The sequence below is a fragment of the Mastomys coucha genome, unplaced genomic scaffold (assembly GCF_008632895.1).
Source record: "Mastomys coucha isolate ucsf_1 unplaced genomic scaffold, UCSF_Mcou_1 pScaffold21, whole genome shotgun sequence".
Classification (NCBI taxonomy): Eukaryota; Metazoa; Chordata; class Mammalia; order Rodentia; family Muridae; genus Mastomys; species Mastomys coucha.
This window is the reverse complement of record NW_022196904.1, coordinates 32,293,273-32,313,766: the sequence shown is the minus strand read 5'-3', so window position 1 is coordinate 32,313,766 and position 20,494 is coordinate 32,293,273. Positions and strand designations below refer to the sequence as shown.

At 41.5% G+C, this 20,494-nt stretch overlaps 1 protein-coding gene and 3 pseudogenes across 1 annotated transcript; 1 reads left to right on the top strand and 3 right to left on the bottom strand.

The window, feature by feature from the left end:
• Positions 1-418: 418 nt before the first annotated feature.
• On the bottom strand, positions 419-1,674 carry LOC116102065 (annotated as a pseudogene).
• On the bottom strand, positions 1,659-7,707 carry LOC116101201 (annotated as a pseudogene).
• A 5,735-nt stretch (positions 7,708-13,442) lies between these two features.
• On the bottom strand, positions 13,443-19,033 carry LOC116102069 (uncharacterized protein C2orf78 homolog). Its single transcript, XM_031386265.1, is given in 4 exon segments — positions 13,443-15,288; positions 15,291-15,455; positions 16,421-17,179; positions 18,756-19,033. Coding segments are annotated over 4 exon segments (2,610 nt in total). The 5' UTR covers positions 18,763-19,033; the 3' UTR covers positions 13,443-13,609.
• The window catches only part of LOC116102067, a 56,760-nt pseudogene continuing 53,842 nt past the window's right edge, over positions 17,577-20,494 (top strand).

Sequence of the window (20,494 nt, the reverse complement as noted above, 5' to 3'; positions counted from 1 at the left end):
TGCCCCTGAGATTCTCTCTTCTATCTCTTGTATTTTGTTAGTGATGCTTGCATCTATGTTTCCTGACTTCTTACCTAATATTTCCAATTCCAGAGTTATCTCTTTTTGTGATTTCTTTACTGTTTCCACTTCCATTTTTAGGTCCTGGATGGTTTTACTCTATTCTTTCACCTGTTTGTTTGTGTTTTCCTGCAATTCCTTAAGGGATTTTTGAGTTTGTTCTTTAAGTGTTTCTACCTGTGTACTTGTGATCTCCTTTAATTCTTTATGGGATTTTTCTTTGTTTCCTCTTTAAGGGTTTTTACCTCTTTACCTGTATTCTCCTGTATTTCTTTAAGGGAGTTATTCATGTCCTTCTTAAGTTCTTCTATCAGCATTGTGAGATATGATTTTAGATCCAATTCTTGCTTTTCCGGTGCACATATGTATCAGAGTCTATTTTTGTCTTTGTTCACACTGAAAAACAATTTGTTACAAAAATCTGGACAGCTCTTACATTGCATAGCCATAGTATTGAGAAATTTCCATATCTTTCTCCTTCTGAAGAAAATTCTGCAGTTTCCCAGGAGAGGTATACTTAGCAGCGATCTCTTGCTCCTGTTGAGCCTTCCTCTTCATGGCCTCCCTCTCTGGCCTCTGCTCCTTTGTGATGGATTGTGAGACCACTGGTCACAGAATGTCAATTGTTCTCCACAGAATTTGTTGGTGACTGAAGTGTTGCAGCAGATATTGAGTTTGAGATTTGGGAGTTGATGTCACCATGTTCTTGGCAGCAGAAAGAGGTTGCCTCTGGAGGGAAGTCTGAGATGATGCTCTATAGTGTGCATACCTCAAGGTGCCTGACTGAGGCACAGTGTTAATCTGGATGATGTTGGTTACATTAGATCGTGTGGCACTGGAAGAAATTGGCACAGCTGGCTTTGAAGGAGCCGTCAAAGAAGACTTGCTGACAGAAGGTGGTTGGTATGGCCTGAGTGTGGTAAATTGAGGTGAGTGAAAATGACACCTTTCAGAGTAAGCTGTAGTGGGCCTGTGTGAAGCCAGAGTGAGGGGCTTTCTTGAAGCAGGTCTGGATTGAGGCTGATCGAGGGTTGGGAAAGGCAGAGGTACTAACATGACCTTCCCAACTGGGGGCAGCTCATACTGGGACTGAGATGGACACCCCATGTGAGCACTGCTCTCTGCTTTCTGAGCCTTGCCTGGAGTTTTGTCAGGGCCCTGGCACTCATGTGGCATATCCTGTAGTATTGTTGTGGCTGGGCTTGGCCCAGGATATTTGTTGCTGCTAAAAGTTCCCAGAGCCTGGGAAGAAGTGATGCCAGGTTTCTTCTCACTCTTCTTCCCCAGAGGGTGGAAGACCTGCACAGACTCCAACATGTGCATGCCAAGGTGGGTTCGAGGCTTTTTAAAACTGTTGTGGCTGAGCTCAGGTGAATCCCTCTTTATCTTAGTGTTGGGGATTGTGGGTTTCCCTTCAGGTTTGACTCTGTTCCTTGACTTTTTTTAAGCTCCTCTTTTTTGGAAAATATTTTGGAAATATTTTATCTGGTACATTTTGTCTTGTCCTTGTCCCCTAGCTCTGCTGGACCTGATGGGTGACACTTTGAGAGCTTTGCCCTCCAAGTCCTTTGCCATATTGTCAATAGCCCTATCCCTGTCCCCAACACTGGCCATAGGCCATTTGCCCTACACCAAATCCAAGTTTGGTGTTTTGGGCTGAGGAGCTCCATCAATCAGCTCAAATGCTATGTGGTCTTTTTTTCTCACCTGGTCAGTGTACCTGGTGATGACTTTGCAGTTTTCTTGGGCCTGGTCCCTCCAGATGACAGAAGAGTCTTTAGATTCTGTTTCTGTGATATCTTGGAATTGATCTAGGCCTGTGAGGAAGTTGAAAAGTTGGGGAAGGTGAATTTCTGCCACCAGTGTAGTGATATCTGCAAAGTCAATAGTGGACACCATCAAACTCTCAAGGGTTTCTTTCTCTTCCAGACCCAGCCAGATACCTCCCAAGCTGGCATTGCCAAAAGCAGACTTCTGTCTTAGGCTCACAGTGTCAGTGCAGTGCAGAGGCTGCTGCAAGTCACACTGTGCTAAAGGGAGGAGTGATGGGTCTTGTTTTTTTTTTAGTGCCCTCATTGGCATCCCAAGGCATCAAATGCTCAACTTCCACCTCATGCAGGATTTTAATCTCTGTTTGTTCTGAGCTTGGAGGTGGAGGCAAGGCCAGGAATCCTGAAGGACTATATATAAGTGTTGTTAATGGCTCATACCCATCAACAGATGGTGTCTTCCTCTGGGAAATCTGGGGGCAAGTGATGTAGAATTCTGGACTCTGCAGCAGACAAAGTGTTTTCCTTGAAAGTGACAATTCCAGGGATGGCTCTAGTTCCACCACTGTAAAAGAGTCAAGGAAGAAGTCAGTACTTGGTTAATTTTTCTCCTCCTTTCGTAGCACCAAAGGAAAACTGGTACCAGCATAGTGGACTATTCCTGTGACAACCTGACCATGTTTTGGTGAGGACTGTGGAAGGATTTTGCGCTAGAATATCCATTAAGTGTTATGAGCTCTATGGGATGTTGTGCAGGAGCTTGTAAGACAATGTTGAGAATAGTACAGAAGATGGAGGCCTGGCTATTGAAATTTCAGAGAGAAGATTATAGACGTTTTATGAGGGCCATTGATATTTTGATTTTTAAGATTTTGTGGATTTGGTTGTCTAGGGCTAAAGAGTCAGCTGTGATTAACAAGATGCCAGAACCACCAAAGCAAACCTTTTGTGTTACTGGGACTATTGATGCTGGTTAGCTGGAGCTAAGAAATTAGTGGTGATAAAGAAGAGACCACAATCACTGAGGTGAAATATTATGGGAAGTGTTTTCGGAGAGCACAAAGAAGCAGTGTTCCAGAGATAGCCAAGGTTGTACCTTGTGCTGTGGCTGGACTTGGTAATGGGTAAGAGTCACCCAGGTGGTACTGGATTTGAAGGCATGAAGGGGTCATGAAAAGCATCTGAGGCTCACCACTCTGAGATGCTGCAGAAGGCCATTGGTGAAGGTGCAGCCTCCATTGCAATTAATGTCCCAGGACTGAAGGGGTCATGCAAAGGAGTTGAGTCTTGGCACCATGAAGAATTCCTATGAGAGGCGATTTATGAAGCCTAGTTGCAGTGGGAGACAGCAGTGTTTTGGAGATGCCAGTACCATGAGATGACTGTGAAGAACAGTAGAAGCAGTGGAATACAGGTATCTGGAGCCTAGAAGACAAGCTGTGTGCTACAAAGGACAGAGCTGGAGAAGTGATGCAAGCCTTTGGAGGAGCCCATAAGATCATGAGTGGATCCCAATTATTGGGGAGTTAGAGTTTGATTTTGCTGTTGATTGTGACTGTGGCCAGATATTTTTCCATCTTGAAGGAAGAAAGTGTTTTAGTAGAGCCCACAGTTAAGGGACTTTGAATTTTGTAAAGACTTTGAATAAATTAAAAGGGTTGAACTTTTAATATGCAGAGACTCTGGGACTTTTAAGAAAGTAAGTGTTGAGGCTGAAGAGTGATGTGTTTGTGTGTTAAGTTGATAAGGGGTCAATTGTACTGGCTGGTTTTGTGTGTTAACTTGACACAGGCTGGAGTTATCACAGAAAAAGAAGTTGTGGAAGTGCCTCCATGAGATCCAACTGTGGGGCATTTTCTCAGTTGGTGATCAAAGGGTAAGGACCCATTGTAGATGGTGCCATCCCTGGGCTGGTAGTCTTGGACTCTATAAGAGAGCAAGCTGAGCAAGCCAGTAAGAAATATTCCCCCAAGGCCTCACCATCAGCTCCTCTATCCTGACCTGCTTTGGTTCCAGTTCTGACCTCCTTTGGTGATGAAATTTGGCCTCTGCCGCCATGGGGAAGGCATTCCTATGAGCTGTCTGCTATGTTTGCAGAAAGCTGGTAACTGCTCTCTTGTTTATTATATCCATGCCATGTCAGATATTCTCAGATGGTTTTGAGTGTGTGGATGCATAGCCAACAGGGTAAGGTCACAGAATTCCCTTGGTGTGTTGTCTTCTCATGCCTTCCCCTTTGTATATATAGATGCATTGTCTCTCATTTCCTTGGAGCTTTACAATTTAGGAGGGTTATTTTTCCCTGTGAACTTGTGCCAACAGAATTATACAGACAGCCTCAGAAGCCTGGAGTTTTATGTGGGTTTAGATATTCAAATACAGTCCAGGCAAGAATTTCAACAACAGGGTCTTTCCTCCAGCCCCATGTTTCACCAACTTCCTATAAACTTCCTATAAATGGTATGAAAATTGATTTAAAAACTGAAATCTTTGGGTGTGGGTGCAACTCAGTATTAGAGAAAATGTGTAATCTTATAATGTTCACCTTGAATATTCTCTGAAGTACACAGAAAAAGAAAAAAAGAAGTAGCAGTTTGGTTACCTTAACAGTGGTACATGTACTGCACTGAACTCACTATATTATTTTAAGTGTAAGAGAATGCCAAGACCAGTGGTTGGAATATGGGAGGAATATGTCCTCTAGGAGTTTTGTTCTGGAGAATCATTTTGACTTTTTGACAATCCAGCTGCCCCCATACACACACACATAATCCCTTGGTGTCCACTGTTTCTCTGAGCAACATACCAGGAAAGAATTGATTACAATGTGGTTGGGACATGAGACTGATCACATTGGGCAGTGATGTGTGAGTGTAGTGTGCTCTGTGGGAATCACTTAATTCAGTATGGATACTATTCATTATGCCTTGTATTAACCTAACGATAGAGTTTGAAAGTGCGAGGGAAAGCCCCAGTTATATTTAACCTGGAAGGACCCACATTCTCCCTCTGTGTGGGATGTCCATTACTGAAAGCCCTGAGTTTCCTTGGAGTGCTGATCCCACTCCTTCCCCTTCTGACTCTCTACTTATAGGAAGACTGTTGTCTGGCATGACTTGATCAGATGTACAATACATGGTGGCAGAAGTAGAGAGAGGTGTTTGCACACTTCTTCACTAAATTTTCGTTAGCATCATCACCATCTCTAGTGGTGGGGCAGAGGCCTGATGCTCAGGGTAAGATACAGAGCCATAGTCCCGAAAGCATTGTCTGAGTTCTCCAGCTATCAGAGGGCCCAGGCTATTGCTTTAACGGTAATAGGCATGGGTATCCTGCTGGTAAGAATGTACCAGGCTGTATCCTTGATTTATCACCACAGGTATGGTGGCCTGGACAAAGCTGGCAGACAGTGTTGGATAGAAAGTGCTATTGCATTGTGATCTAAAATTTTATCACTTTGTACTGACATAGATAAGAATGGTGTGCTGATCAATGATGTCATACTGAATTCCTAGAGTGCATCTACCCTTATGTCTGTGCTTCCTGAGATATCCCATTCAAGAATATCTGTACAGGAGAGTGTGGAGTTGGAGACCTAGCTCTGGTCTGTCAGCACTGTCAGCATAGTCGTGCTAGCATGTGGGTTGAGGTAGGCACTGCCCATGAGTGGCTGGAGAGAAGTGCTGGATGCTGATGGCAGGAGCCATGCTGAACTCACAGCTGGGATGGAGACACCGGAGTAGTTGCACACCATTCCAGAGGGTGTGGAGTTGTTCAGCACAGGTAGAGAGGGCTGCAGAGTACTTTCTGTCCTCAAAATGGTGTGCTTTGGAAATTTCCTGTAGGGAGGAAGAGGACAGTGGTATAATGAGATGAATGCTTTCTAGAGTCATGTGGGAAGCTATCTCCAGTTTCTTCTGTTTGGGAGAGTGAGTCTAAGACCAGTGTTCCCTCAGACAATCCATTTGCAAAAGTTCTAATTCTTGTAATTGACAGGATGATACTCACTTGATACCTGTTCTTCCTGTATGGGCACACAGTGCCTAGTTGACTTGGTAACCTCCAAGCCAGGTCTCCAACTCCACACTCTCTTGTTTAGATATTCTTGAGTGGGATATCACAGGAAGCACTGAAAAGAGAAGAGGTGCACTCTGGGAATTCAGGCTAATCTAAGCAGTCCGTTTTCACTTGCTTTGTCTTGCGCTCATACTTACTATGATATGACCTTATATCTGGGTCCTGTAACAGAACTGTTCTGAGGTAGGAGAGCCTTAGACAACTTCTCATGCCCCTGTCTTTGCTCTGTTCTGTACATATCTTATGTAGAGTGACAGAGACTCTCTACTTACATAATGCAGGCCTTAGAAACTCAACGACTGGCCTTGGCCTGCCTCTGCCTCCAGATTGGTGCTATCATAGATGTCTGCCAATGCAATCAGGCTTACTTTTACTCTGAGCTTTTAAAAAAAAAGTATATCAAGGACTTCGTATATGAATAAGGGATTTACTTAATTATTCCTTCCCCCTTTTACGTTCTCTTGTGCCCCTACCATTCCTTCTATAATTCACAACCTCTTATCATTTAAGTTTACCTATTAGACAGAGACATGTATATGACTTTCTACATATAACACAATGATAATATTTCAAGTTACTTTTGCATGTTTAGGGATGAAATATTGTGATTTTCTAACATATTAGAAATTCAACCCCAAATACAAATGATTCTTCCTCTGTTACTTGTCTATTACTCTTCCAGAATGGAAGCAATGTGAGAATTCCCTGTTATGTGTCAGTGTTGTACAGTGGACAAGTGACTATGAAGTTGCCAGCCCCAACTGATATTATCCAACAAAACCAGTGCACACAAGACTTATTGAGCACTTCACAAGATGTGACAGATTGCAGGAACCAGGGAGCAGAGGGAATCAGCACCAAGACAAACCTCAACAGTGTGGTTGCCTAGACAAGACGTGGGAAATCTCAGTGCCTTGATTATTCTGATTTGAAATCTGTGGTTCTCTGCAATATTTGGTCTTAAATGTCTCAGTGTTTCTGTAGGATAATCTCGGAGTTTTTAACTTCTTCGAAATCTCTGTTTTCTATCGTCTCATCTTTATACTTTGGACTTTCCCCCTCTTTCCAGTTCCTGTGGGTCTGTCTTTCATATAACAGCCACAAGACTTAGTAAACTACATTAACTGTCCTCGCAAAGTCCAGTCCCCTTTTAGACTCTCCCACATTCTCTTTTTTACCTAGGATAGACTGAGTCTCTAAAACATAGTAATCACTCACTTTCTGTACTTTTTATTTTGTTTGTGTCAAGACAGTGCTATGGTAGCCCAGGGTTGACTAAATCTGTTCTTCATTATTTCAACCACTTCATGTTGTGTTTATTGATGAAGTTGTTTATAGTACCCACATATAATATGAACACAGGTATGCAACCATACCTGTGTGAAAGATGCATTTAGAACATCTCTGAATTTGAGCAGTAACAGAGGAGCAGTAGTGGAGAAAGACCATCACAAACAGGCATGGACAGCTACATTCTTCACACCTTGTTCTACTTCATGTTTCCATTAAATTTAACATCATCAATAATTACCTTAATTTTTTTTCTGTTCACTTGCCTCTTAATATACAACTATACTATGCTCAAAGCATATACTCTAATCTCCTTGAAGCAGATGAAGAATCAGTTGAGAGTAAACAGTCTGTCCAAAGTCACATTCTTCCTAAGAATCGAAGGTAAATATGCCGTTCAACTTGAGATGTATCTATATCTAGTATCCATAGTCTGCTGAGGATTTAAACTTATACTAAAAATAAGGAAAGACATGATCAACATTTGAAAGTTTCATTCCTTACTTGACATGGTCAGGGCAAGGGTAGGAATAAATATCAGTAATCCATGTTACAATGGAGCAGGATAAATGGTTGTCCTTGATTGATCTTCTACCAACTGGCCCCTCTGTCAACTAGCAGACAGTGCTCACTGGTCACAAGTGGCCTGTGATCCAATGTGTTTAAAGGTAGTTCCATAGAAACTCCAAGATTCTACCAGATGCTGGTAGGGTGGGAGAGAATATTATGTCATGAATCAGGGAGTAGTCAATGGGAAGGTAAGATTTTGAGGTAAAAGACAAGATTGGGTGGAGAATATGACAGGAGACCAACTGAAGCCATGAAAGCTGAGGTGTTAGCTGGTTAAAGGAAGTGATATTGTGTCACAGCTGTCATTCTTCCTATGACATTTACCCTAAAAGATCATGGCAATGCTTTTATAAAGTTTCTTTTTTTTTCTAACCTTTATTGCATTATCATGAGAAAAGTTATATTATTTCAGTTTATCTGAATTTGTTAACATTTAAAAAATATTTTAAATAGGATCGAATCACATTCTTGTTCCCTTTTTGTACCACCACTCCTCCCATAGAACCCCCTTTAAAACCTACAATATCTTTTTTGTCATATTCCTTAAAATTTATAAAATATTATTACAATAAGTATTATAAAAGTTTTTGATATAAAACAACAATTAATTTAACAGTCTTATGTAGGTGCTTGTCTTCAGCAATAGCGAAAATTCATTTTTCTCAATATAAATTTTAAATAACTTCAAACATATTAGCTGTATACTTAAAAATAATACATCTCTACTAGTATTTTCTTAGATGAACATGAATATATAAAGTCTTTTTGCTTGTTTTGTATTTAGTAGAGTTTAAAATCTTGGCTCTTACTGTGTTACAAGGCCAAAATAACAATTTTTAGACATTGGGTTTCATTATAATAAGGATGTATTTCAATGACCCTCATATCACCAAAGGATTTTACCTCCATCGTAGCTAAGCTGAGAGTTGACAATTCTGCTGCACCAATAAATCAATTGTAAGCTCGATTTTTGGATACAAACTTCCTGCTATGGTCAAAGCTATTTGACTTGAGTGGGTGAGTTCATTCTCAGCCCACAGAGAACAGGTTACATTCATTTAAGAAATGGTGTAGGTATTAAGATGGTCTATCCATAAAGTCATTTACCAACTGTTTCAATAAGCAATTGTTCTGCTTGGAGGGTGGCATAGACATTAGGTGAGGGTAAGATTTTGGTTCATTAGCTGTGATAATTTGGAAAGGCATTCATCTCAGAGAAAGAGTAACTTATAACGTCCTCTTTTTCAAACTTTATACAAGAGTTACAAATGTCAAGCAAAGCATTCAGTCTCACTGTTGTTCTCTTACAAGCCACCTCCCTAGTTAATCATCTATATTTCTTTTGGGTATATAAATACTTCTGAAATATATAACCTGTTCTGAAAACCATTGTATAGTGTAAAAATATGAAATAAACAATACTACCAATAGAGAGGCTGAGATAGGAGAAGCAAGATTTCAAACACTTATGTTGTACACAGCAAGACACTGTCACAAACAAACAAGCTGACAGAATATATAGATTGTACAATGTTGGACCTATTTCTACAATTACCAAATTAGAGAGATCATTGGATGACAATCAACAAATTTCCAATTCCTCATATTATTGGATTTCAATCGATTAGGATATGTTAGTCATATTAATTTTCAAATTAATATATTAAGAAAAAGTAATTGTCACTTCCTGTTGTTTTTTGTTGTAAGAGGTGGAATTAAGTTTGTGTGGATTTGTTGAAAGATTACCTTCTTGCTTCTTCTAGGGTGTAGTTTTGCTCCTTATGTTGATGTTTTCCATCTATTATTTTTTTGTAGGGCTGGATTTGTGGAAAGGTATTGTGTAAATTTTGTTTTGTCATGGAATATCTTGTTTTCTCCATCTATGGTAATTGAGAGTTTTGCTGGGTATAGTAGTCTGGGCTGGCATTTGTGTTCTTGCATGGTCTGTATGATATCTGCCCAGGATCTTCTAGCTTTCATAGTCTCTGGTGAGAAATCAGCCATAATTCTGATAGGCCTGCCTTTATATGTTACTTGCTTTTTTTCCCTTAGTGCTTTTAAAATTCTTTCTTTGTTTAGTGCATTTGGTGTTTTGATTATTATGTGATGTGAAAAATTTCTTTTCTGATCCAGTCTATTTGGAGTTCTGTAGGCTTCTTGTATGTTCACAAGCACCTCTTTCTTTAGGTTAGGGAAGTTTTCTTCTATAATTTTGTTGAAGATATTTACTGGCCCATTACATTGGGAGTCTTCACTCTCTTCTATACCTATTATCCATCGGTTTTGTCTCCTTATTGTGTCCTGGATTTCCTGGATGTTTTGGTTTAGGAGCTTTTTGCTTTTTGCATTTTCGTTGATTGTTGTGTCAATGTTTTCTAAGGTGTCTTTTGCCCCTGAGATTCTCTCTTCTATCTCTTGCATTCTATTGGTGATGCTTGCATCTATGACTTCTGATTTCTTTCCTAGGTTTTGTATCTCCATGGTTGTCTCTCTTTCTGATTTCTTTATTGTTTCTCTTTCCATTTTTAGATTCTGGATGGTTTTGCTCATTTCCTTCACCTGCTTGATTGTGTTTTCCTATAGTTCTTTAAGGGATTTTTGTGTTTCCTCTTTAAGAGTTTTTAGCTCTTTACCTGTGTTTTCCTGTATTTCTTTGAGTGTGCTATTTATGTCTTTCTTAAGGTCCTGTATCATCATCATGATAAGTAATTTTATATCTGAGTGTTGCGTTTCAGGTGTGATGGTGTGTCCAGGACTTGCTATGGTTGGAGAATTGGGTTCTGATGATGGCAAGTGACCTTGGTTTGTGTTGTTTATTTTCTTATACTTGCCCCCGCCATCTGGTTAACTCTACTCCTACCTGCCCTTGCTAAATCTGGCTGGAGCCTGTCCTTCCTGTGATCCTGGTTGTGTCAGAACTCCTCAAAGTCAAGCTGTCTCTGTGATCCTGTGGTTCTGGGATCCTGGGATCCTGGGCTTGTTAGATCACCTGGGAGTGTGGCTTTCTCTGTGTGTTGTGGGACTGGCTGCAGAGCTTGTGCCTAAGGTCTGCTCAGAACACTAACCCAGACGGACTGGAAGCAACCAGAGTCATTGGGCTGGTGGAGTTTCTGTGTGCCTGGTCCCGCTGGTCCCAGCTATTCCCAGTGTTGGGACACATGTTGGTTCCTGCTCACCAGTAGTCAACATCAAACTAAATGGAGAGAAACTTGAAGCAATCCCAGTAATATCAGGAACTAGACAAGGCTGCCCACTCTCTCCCTAAGTATTTAATATTGTATTTGAAATCCTAGCCAGAGCATTGAGACAAGAAAAGGAGATCAAAGGGATACAAATTGTAAAGGAAGTAGTCAAATTATCATTATTTGCTGATGATATGATAGTATACTTAAGTGACCCAAAAAATTCCACCAGAGTATGTCTAAACCTAATAAACAACTTCATCAAAGTATAAAGTAAACTCAAGCACATCAGTGGCCTAACTCTACCCAAATGATAAACAGGCTGAGAAAGAGATTAGGGAAACAACACCCTTCACAATAATCAAAATCACTTTTAGTGCAAGAATTTCTTAGCACTTGTGGGGTGGAAGCTTGAGACATGGATTATATAGGTTATTTAATCACCCAAGACCAGCTTAAAGGTATGGAAGCTGGGGTTCTTAGGTAATGAGCCACTCCAGCACTAGAGGAAAGGTGGTTTCCAGGAAAGTAAAGTCCTTTGAGGAGGAATTCTGACAGTGAGCTTCACAGTCCTCTTCCCTTGGTTTTCAGCCCTCTGGACTCTACATGACTGCTCCAGGAGAGGGATGACTCCACTCCACTTGCAGGCAAAAAGTGTGACTTGTATCTTGGGAGCTACTTACTTTCAGCCAAAGACACAGCAATGTCAAGTTACATGGATTTCAAGGAAGATTGGGTGAAAACACTTCACAGTTGCATCCAGTACTAAAAACACTCTAGTTTCACTACCTCTTGAGTTGGAGCAGCATTTCTTTCCTCACTGGGCAACAGGTACCTCAATTGGCCTTCTTCTGCTGCAACCCTCTTTCCTGAGGCCCAAACTTCTTCCCTGGGCCATTTGTTGGGTTCTTTTCCCACTATTCAGACATTAAGGTCAAGTCTGAGACTACCTGCCAGCTTTAGGGTAATATATCAGTAGTGACTGATATCTTCTCTGTGATAAAGTAAGGGAGTACACATACAGAATAGAATCTTTAAGGTAGTTTAAAAGCACAGATGGCTGAGCATTCCATCATTGATATTGGGACAATTTGGTTTTTTAAAATATGTATGTGGTCTCTGATTCATGGGGAAGTAAAGTTAAAGATGAACTGGCCTTTTAAAAATTTAGAGTTCAAGAATATGTTGTCTTCACGAGCCACAGGTGAAGGTTCTTCCCAACTGAAGAAACATACCTGAAATATCCAAATAGAATTTGTAACGTACATTTATGAATTGAGATGATCAGGGACCACAAGCTGTCATTCCCTATACACTCTGATCCTTGATTTCTTTTGTATAGTGAGTCAATCCTGTGGAAGCTGTTTTGGGACTCTGTTGAGACAGGTATCTCTGATTCATTTCGCACATCAGCTTTCAGTTCCCATTCCTCTTATACTGTCATCCGGGCCCATTCTGCATCTCTCATCCCATTTACCCTTCATCATTGGCTAGCTTGACCTTGACTCTCACATTGCATAGCCAGAATATCTAGTTAGGGTTACCCTGAGGAACAGAATTCATACAATGAATATTTATGGAGAATGCACACACACGCACGCACACACACACACACACACAAACACACATACACACACACACACACACACACACACACACACGAATATCTTGCAGGCTATGGTCTTAGTAGTATAATAATGGCTAACACCAGTCCTGTAATTATTCAAACCATGAGGCTGTCTCAGCTGGTCTTTAGTATACATTGTCTGGAATCCTGAAGAATGAGGCTGTAATGCTGGTAAAGGAATGAATTGGATAGGAAGAGAAGAGCAAGGACAGGCAAGCAAAGAACAAAGAGCTTCCATATTGCATATTCTTTCTACAGGCTGACATAAGAAGTTTTGGCTCAAATTAAAGGTAGATCTTCCCACCTAAGAAGATCCAGATTATTGTTGAGTAATTGTACTTAAAATGATTTAAAATCTTTAATTAAGAAAATCCCACAGAGGTGTACCAAATAAATTGAGTTTTAATTAATTCCAAATGTAGTCAGTAAGACACCAAAAATAGCCATTACAACAGTCCACTGCAGATATATTAGGAAAACAGCCTATTGTCAACAAAAGAGAAGAGGATAAAGGAGATGTGATGTGTAAACACAATGGGAAATTTATTCATAAAAATGAAATTATGCTGTCCATAGGAAAACAATTCAGCATACACTATCGTGACTTAACTAAGCTCAGTTCATTCTATTTACTTTCATACATATATGTCCTAGATCATACCTCTACAAGTGAAATCCTCCATGCATATGTTTCATACAATTGGAAGAAAATCCTTGTAATATAAAAATAAGTATGAGCTACACTGAGAGGTGAGAAATATACAAGTTTATGGAAATAGGAGAGTGTACTCAGAACTCAGTATGTACTTCAAGATATACCATGTCCAGTGAATTAAAAACTCAAAAATAGATTTAGCAGAACATTAACATTTTCTCAATTGATTTAATATTAAATAAATATTTCTTAAGTTTAATTTCATATAGAATACAATTAAAACTAAATCACCAGAGTGAAGAAAACATTAGAATAAAATGACCAACTTAACATCAAGTGTATGTCAAAAAACACTTTGTTACAAAGATCTTGGCAGCTCTTACATTGCATAGCCATAATATAGAGAAATTTCCATATCCTACTCCCTCTGAAGGAAAACCTGGAGTTTTCCAGTTGAAGGGTTCTTGGCAGCATTCTCATGCTGCTGTTGTGCCTGCTTCTTCATGGCCTCCCTCTCTGGCCTCTGCTCTTTTGTGATGGGCTGTGAGACAACTGGTCCCAGAATGTCAACTTTCCTCCATGGAATGGATTGGCGGCTGAAGTCTTGCAGCAGATATTGGGTTTGAGGTTTGGGAGGTGATTGCATCTTGTTCCTGGCATCAGTAACAAGCTCTCTCTGGAATGAAGTGTTAGATGATGCTCTGTGTGGTGCAGGCCTTGAGGTGGACAACTGGGGTGCAGCACTAGACTGGATGGGGTTGTTTACATTAGGTTGTGTGGCACTGGAGGAAATTGGAGGAGCTGTCTTGGCAGAGGCCATCAAAGAAGTGCTGACAGGAGGTGGTTGGGCTGGCCTGAGTGTGGTAGGTTGAGATGAGTGAGAGTGAGGCTGCACAGGGTACGTCCCAGTGGGCCTGCATAAAGCCAGGGAAAGGGACTTTCTAGAAGCAGGTCTGGGTTGAGGCTTGTCAAGGGTTGGAGAAGGCAGAGGTACTAATTTGACCTTCCCAACTGGGGGCAGCTCATACTGGGATAGAGATAGACAATCTTTGTCCACTCTGCTCTCTGCTCTCTGAACCTTCCCTGAACTTTTAGGAGGACACTGGCCCTCACCTGGCATGTTTAGCACTGTTGTATTAACTGGGCCTGAGCCTGGATCTTTGTTGCTGGTGAAGGTTTTTAGACCCCCAAAGGAGGAGATGCCAGTTTTCTTCTCATTCTTCCCACTCTTCTTCCCCAGTGGGTGGAAGACCTGCACAGACTCCAGCATGTGCATGCCAAGGTGGGTTCGAGGCTTCTTGAAGCTGTTATGACTGCTCTCAGGCGGATTCCTCTTCCTATTGGTCTTGGAGAAGGTGGGCTTCTCTTCTGCTTTGACTCTGTTCCTTGACTGCTTAAGCTCTTCAGTTTTCTTAGCATTGTTCTCTGGTCCATTTGGTCTTTCTTGCCGCTGTCTTCTGACTCTTCTATTCTTGCTGGTGGGCACTTTGGCAGCTTTGCCAGCTAGGCACTTTGCCATGTTTTCAAAATCCCTGTCACTAGCTCCAGCAACACCTACAGCCTCTTCTCCCTCTACCAGGTCACAGTGCTGGATTTTGGCCTGAGGAACTCCCTCAAGCAGCTCAGAGAATGTATGTTTATTCTTCCTCACCTGGTCAGAGCAACTATTAATGACTCTCCAGTTTTCACAGGACTGATCCTGGTCTATGTCTGTGAGCATGTTGAGGAGTTGGGGAAGCTGAATGTCTGACTCCAGTGTAGTGATGTCTTTAAAGTCAAAGCTGTATCCAATCTCATTTTCTAGTCCTACAAGCTTATTTGGACCCATGCTGGTGTCTCCCAAATGGGCACTATCAGAAGCAGGCTTCTGCTTTAGACTCTCACTATCAGTGCAGTGCAGAGGCTGCTGCAAGTCAGGATGTTTCAAAGTCATGACTGGTGTGTCTTGGTTTCCTTTTGTGCCCTCATAGGCTTCCAGAGTCTTTAAAAACTCGTCTTTCATCTTAGTGATATTTTTGTTCTCTGTTTCTTTTAGACTCAGAGCTGGAGGCAAGGCCAGAATTCTGAAGGACTGTGGATGGGCGCTGCTAATGCTCTGTCCCCATTGTCAGTTGGTAGAATTGTCTCAGAAACCTGGGTAAAGGTGTTGCAGAGTTCTGGACTCTGGAGCTGACATTGTATCTGCCCTGAAGGTGACAATCCCAGGGACGTCTCCATTTGAACCACTGGAAATGTGTGAATGAAGAAGTCAGTGCCTGGGGTAAATGTGATGTTCCCCACCCCCAACCCCATTTCCTAGGACCACAGCATTCTGACCCTGCAACACTGGGATGGCATTCCTTTGAGCTCTTGTTGAGGAGCTTGGATGCTTCCTCCGTTTGCAGACAGATTGGTAAAGGCTCTGTTTCTGCAGACCATTGCATGTCACGTCTTCTCAGATATTTTTGTTTTCCTTCTTGTGTGGTTTTTGGAGGAAAACCCTCAGTGGGTCGATTACTAAATTCCCTGGACATATGTTCCTCACTTTCCTTCCCCATTGTCTTTACTAAGAGTGCCTCTGATTTTAGTGGAACTTTGCTAGTAGTTAGGTTGTCTGGTCCATAGTTTCCAAAAACTTACCTGACACTTTTAATAATTACTTAGATGACCCAAGAATCTTGGTTATTTTTAATGTGGGTTTAGATATACAAACCCTTGTAGGCACTCCTGCAGAGCAAGCACTTAAACAACCAAAGATTTTCTCTAGCCCCGTGTTTCACAATCTAATATGGAATGTGGAATGAGAATTTGAAATTATTGGGGTTGGCTGTGACTCAGTAGTAGAGAACATGTCCACATGATTGTATGATCTTAGATATGGGTTACCTCTGAAGTACCACAGCAAAAGAAAGATCAGGAAGGAGTCCATAGCAGTTTATGGGTAGATGGGACTGATTATCTTGGGTAGTAAGTTACATGTGTGACTATGGTGTGCTCGATGGGTATCCCTTTAAACAGGATGGATGTCACTCACTGTGGCCTTGCATTCTCTCTTTTGATAGAGTCTGAAGGTAGTGGTAGAAAGCCAGAGCTGGACTTAGCCTGACAGGACACTCACTTTCCCTCTGTATGGAGTGTCCACTACTAAAATGTAGAGGTCAGTCTCCTTGGAGTGCTGATCCCTCTCCTTCCCTCCTGGATCTGTACTCACCTGGAAGACTGTTGTCTGGCATGAATTGACCAGATGTAGAATAGGAGAAGGCAGAGGTAAAGAGTGGTATTTGGACATTCCTTGGCTGAATCTCCTTTAGCACCATCACCATTTCTGGTTGGATTGCAGAGATCTGACTCCCAGGGTAGGACACAGAGCCATGGACCTGCAAACACTGTCCAAATTCTCCAATTATAAGAGGGCCCAGGCTGTTGTGCTCATAGTAATAGACCTGGCTACCCTCCTGGTAGGAAGGTACCAGGCTGTATCCTTGATTTGGCATCTGTGGAGGTGTGACCTGGACAAAGCTGGCAGATATCGTTGGATAGAAAGGAACTATGGCATTAGGATCTAAAATTTTATCACATTGGTTTGTCACAACCAGGGAGGAAAGCGTAGTGTCCTGGTCAATGTTAGTCATATTGAATTTCTGGAGTGCATCTTCCCTCCCACCTGTGCTTCCAGTGAAATCCCACTTGAGAGCACCTTGATAGGAAGATGCCAAGGTGGAGATCTGTCCTGGCTCAGTCAGCACTGTCAGCATGGTTGTTCCAGCATGTGGGTTAAGATCAGCGTTACCCATGAGTGGCTGGAGAGAAGTGTTGTGTGATGATGGCAGAAGCCATGCTGAACTCACATCTGGGGTAGAGATCCTGGAGGTATTGTACACCCTTCCTGAGTGTGTGGAGTTGCTCAGCAGAGGCAGAGAAGGCTGCAGAGACCTTTCTGTCCCAAAGCGAGGTGAAGCTGGGAAATTTTCTGTAGGGAGGAAGAAGACAGTGGGAAAATGGTGAGGTTGATGCTTTCTACTTTTCTGTGGGGAGCAGTGCTATCTCCAGTTTGTACTGGCTGGGACTGACTAAAACAGGAGTTTCCTCCAACATCCCAATTGCAAGTGCTCAGATTGATTCTTGGAACTAGCCAGAATGACACTCATTTGATGAACTGCCAGGTCTTCCTCTGTGGGTGTGGAATTCATGGTTGAACTGGTTCAACCTTTGCTCCAACCTAGACACAGCCCTTCTTTGCCCTGCTTTGTCTTGCTCTCATACCTGCTGCAAAACTGTGTCCCAGAGGAGAAGTGTTTAGAGGTAGGAGAGCCTTAGATAGCATCTCAAGATTGTGCCTTTTTCCTGTCCTGAGCACATTTATGTTAAGTGATATGGTCTCTTAGAGTAGTCTGGCCTTGAAATCACAGATGCCTCTGGATCTGATCTGTTCCTGTTATAGGTGAGTCCCAGGACCACCATGCCCATTTTTACTCTGTGGGTGTTTTGGTTTTTAAAAATTCCACCTCAGGGAGTTTGTATATGAATGTTGTATATACTTAATTTATGTTGTTAACTCTTCCTTTGTCCCTCCCCCTCCTTTTATAACTGGTGATATTTAAGTATAACTCTTAAACTCCTATGTGTTTATGACTTTATGTATATAACCCACTGGTAACATTTCATGGTGGTACATGTGTTTAGCACTGACCCATTGGATTTTGCTAACCTATTTGAAGGTTGATCCCTGAATAAGATTTACTCTTCCTCTGCTCCTGTTAATTGCCTGTGACTCTTGTTTGAAGGGAAGCCTTGTGAGGATTTCCCAACTGTTTTAGTTCTTGTTGTACAGAGAACAACCAACTATGGAGTTCCTATCCCCAACTGATAATATCCAACACAACCATTGCATGCAAGAATCAGAGAACTCTGCACAATATGTGGTAGATTTTAAGAGCTGGGGACCAGAATGAAATAATATTCTCTAAATGTGACAGTGAACTTGCACTTAGAGGAGTCTTAACAATATGATTGCCTAAACAAGTCTTGGGAATGACAATGCTTTGAGCCTTTTGATTTAAAATGTGTGGTTCTCTGCAACATTTGGTCCCAAGCTATTTGTGTTCCTTAAAGATCTTCTCTGCACCTTTGCCTCCTTTTATTTCTCTGTTTTCCAGCCCTTCATTTTTATACTTTGGATTTTTTTTTGTTACCCAATTCTTGTGGGTCTGTCTTTCATGTAACAGTTTCAATACTTCTTTCAATATAAAAATTAACTTCTTAGAGTCTAGTCTCCTCTCAGTGTCACCCACATTCACTTGTCTTTTTAAGCTTCAACATCAGAGAGCACAGACCATAGTAGGACTGTAATCTCTGTGAGGTGGATAAATAATCTGTTGAGAGTATACTATGTGTACAAAGTCACATTCTTAGTAAGAACAAAAGCTAATATGACATTCAACATGTGACATGTATATCCATGTTACTCCTAGTATTCTAAAGATTTAAATATATGCTAAAAATAGGGAAAGATGTGATAAAAAAGGTTTGAAAGTTTCTTTCCTCACCTGACATGGTTGGGGGCCTCTGTAGGGGAAGTAACTGTACTCCACTCTACAACTGAGCCAGATAAATGGTGGTCTTTGTTCGATAATCTGACCAAAATAGCGAGTGTGTCCAGTATCAGAGAGAGCTCACTGGTCACTGGTCACAGGTTACCTGTAATGATCCAAATTTGTTTACAGGCAATCCCTTGGAAACCCCAGGATTCTACCAGGTGTTGGTAGGCTAAGAGGGATAGTGATGTCATAAATCAGTCAGTAGCCAATGGGAAGGACAGATTCTGAGCTGTAAGACAGAATTGAGTGGACAAAATCCTAAAGAAACAGCAGCCCTGAAGGCTGAGGTATGAGCTGGTGAAAGGAGGTAATCGTCACAGGTCTGTTCCTTTTCCTTTCCTTTTAGCTTAGGAGATCATGGCGGTGTTTCTCATTAGATTCATGGACTGTTATTGATAATGTGTATATGATGTGTCATATTCCAGCAGAATGTATTCCATCAGCACACAATATGCACAGGGACAGTAGCCTTGGGCAGGAAGGAGAGGGTCACCTACGTTGAGGCAACTAGGTTGAGAAACCGTTTTGAGTTGTGAGCTGTCTGCATCTGTCCATGAACAAAGAAGAGACCGAAGGCCTCCTTTGTGACTGTGGTGAAGGGCAGGGTTGAGTGCACTGAAAGCACCTTGTAGGAGATTGTGAATCTCAAGACTGTTATTGTTCTCTTTGGGTTTCGTGTCCAGGAGACCTATTTTCTTTGTTTGGTTATTCTGGCCCAGGTTGGACTCATCCTTGTTCTCCCCTTTTCATCCTGCTTTGTAGCCTTTGATCCCTGGAATGGCTTGATCTTGCATCCTTACACTAGGGGGTGATTGCACAGTAAATTTACAGAAACAGTGGTCTTGATTTTATCTGACACATGCATGTAACATGGGTTCTGCAGTTATCCCCAAACAACAGAAGGACTGATGATGAGCCTGGCTACATGTGTTCCCTCTTTCAGTATTTGTTGCTATTCTCCTGCCCACATTCTGCTTCCTCTGGATATTTTCTCTACTCTTCTTTCATTTTCCAAAGACAGGATTTTCTCTGTAACTCGTTGTTTTGCAACACACTGTGTATATCCCTCCAACTTCAGACTCATGGACATTCTTTTTATCTGTGGTTCTCTGTTTGGGAAATTATGGTTATGAGCTACCTAGACTGGGTGCCTTCTCTCTTTGTCCTCAGTTGAACACAGAAGTACTGTACCTTCTTCCTCCTTGCAACAGACTCTTTAGAATCTTGGGCTTCTAACATTCACTGCCCTGCTTGGATCTGAAATCTGGCTAAAGAGGAGATGGTGGAACAGGTGAACAGGTGGAAAACAAAATGCCTTAGTTTGTATAGGGTCTAGGGCTATATGAAAAAAAAAGTAATGTATGTATTTTGATTTATTTTTGAATAAAGAACCAATCTTTTCACCATCTCAGGGTATCTTCACAGAAAGTAATTCACCTGTCATTATATTGACACATAGAGAACTCTGTGTCTTTCCTCATTTTATCCTATGGTGCATCACCCATTTTTCTCACTCCCTGCTAAGTTCATAGACTGATATTTGGCGTATATCTAGTATGAATTTATACAAACTTCGTATTCTTTGTACCTCAGAAAGCATTAATTCATACAACAGTGTTGATTAGGGGTTTTGAAATTAAAAATGATACTAGAGCCATTTTAGCTATTCTCCAGCAGTCCCATGAGAT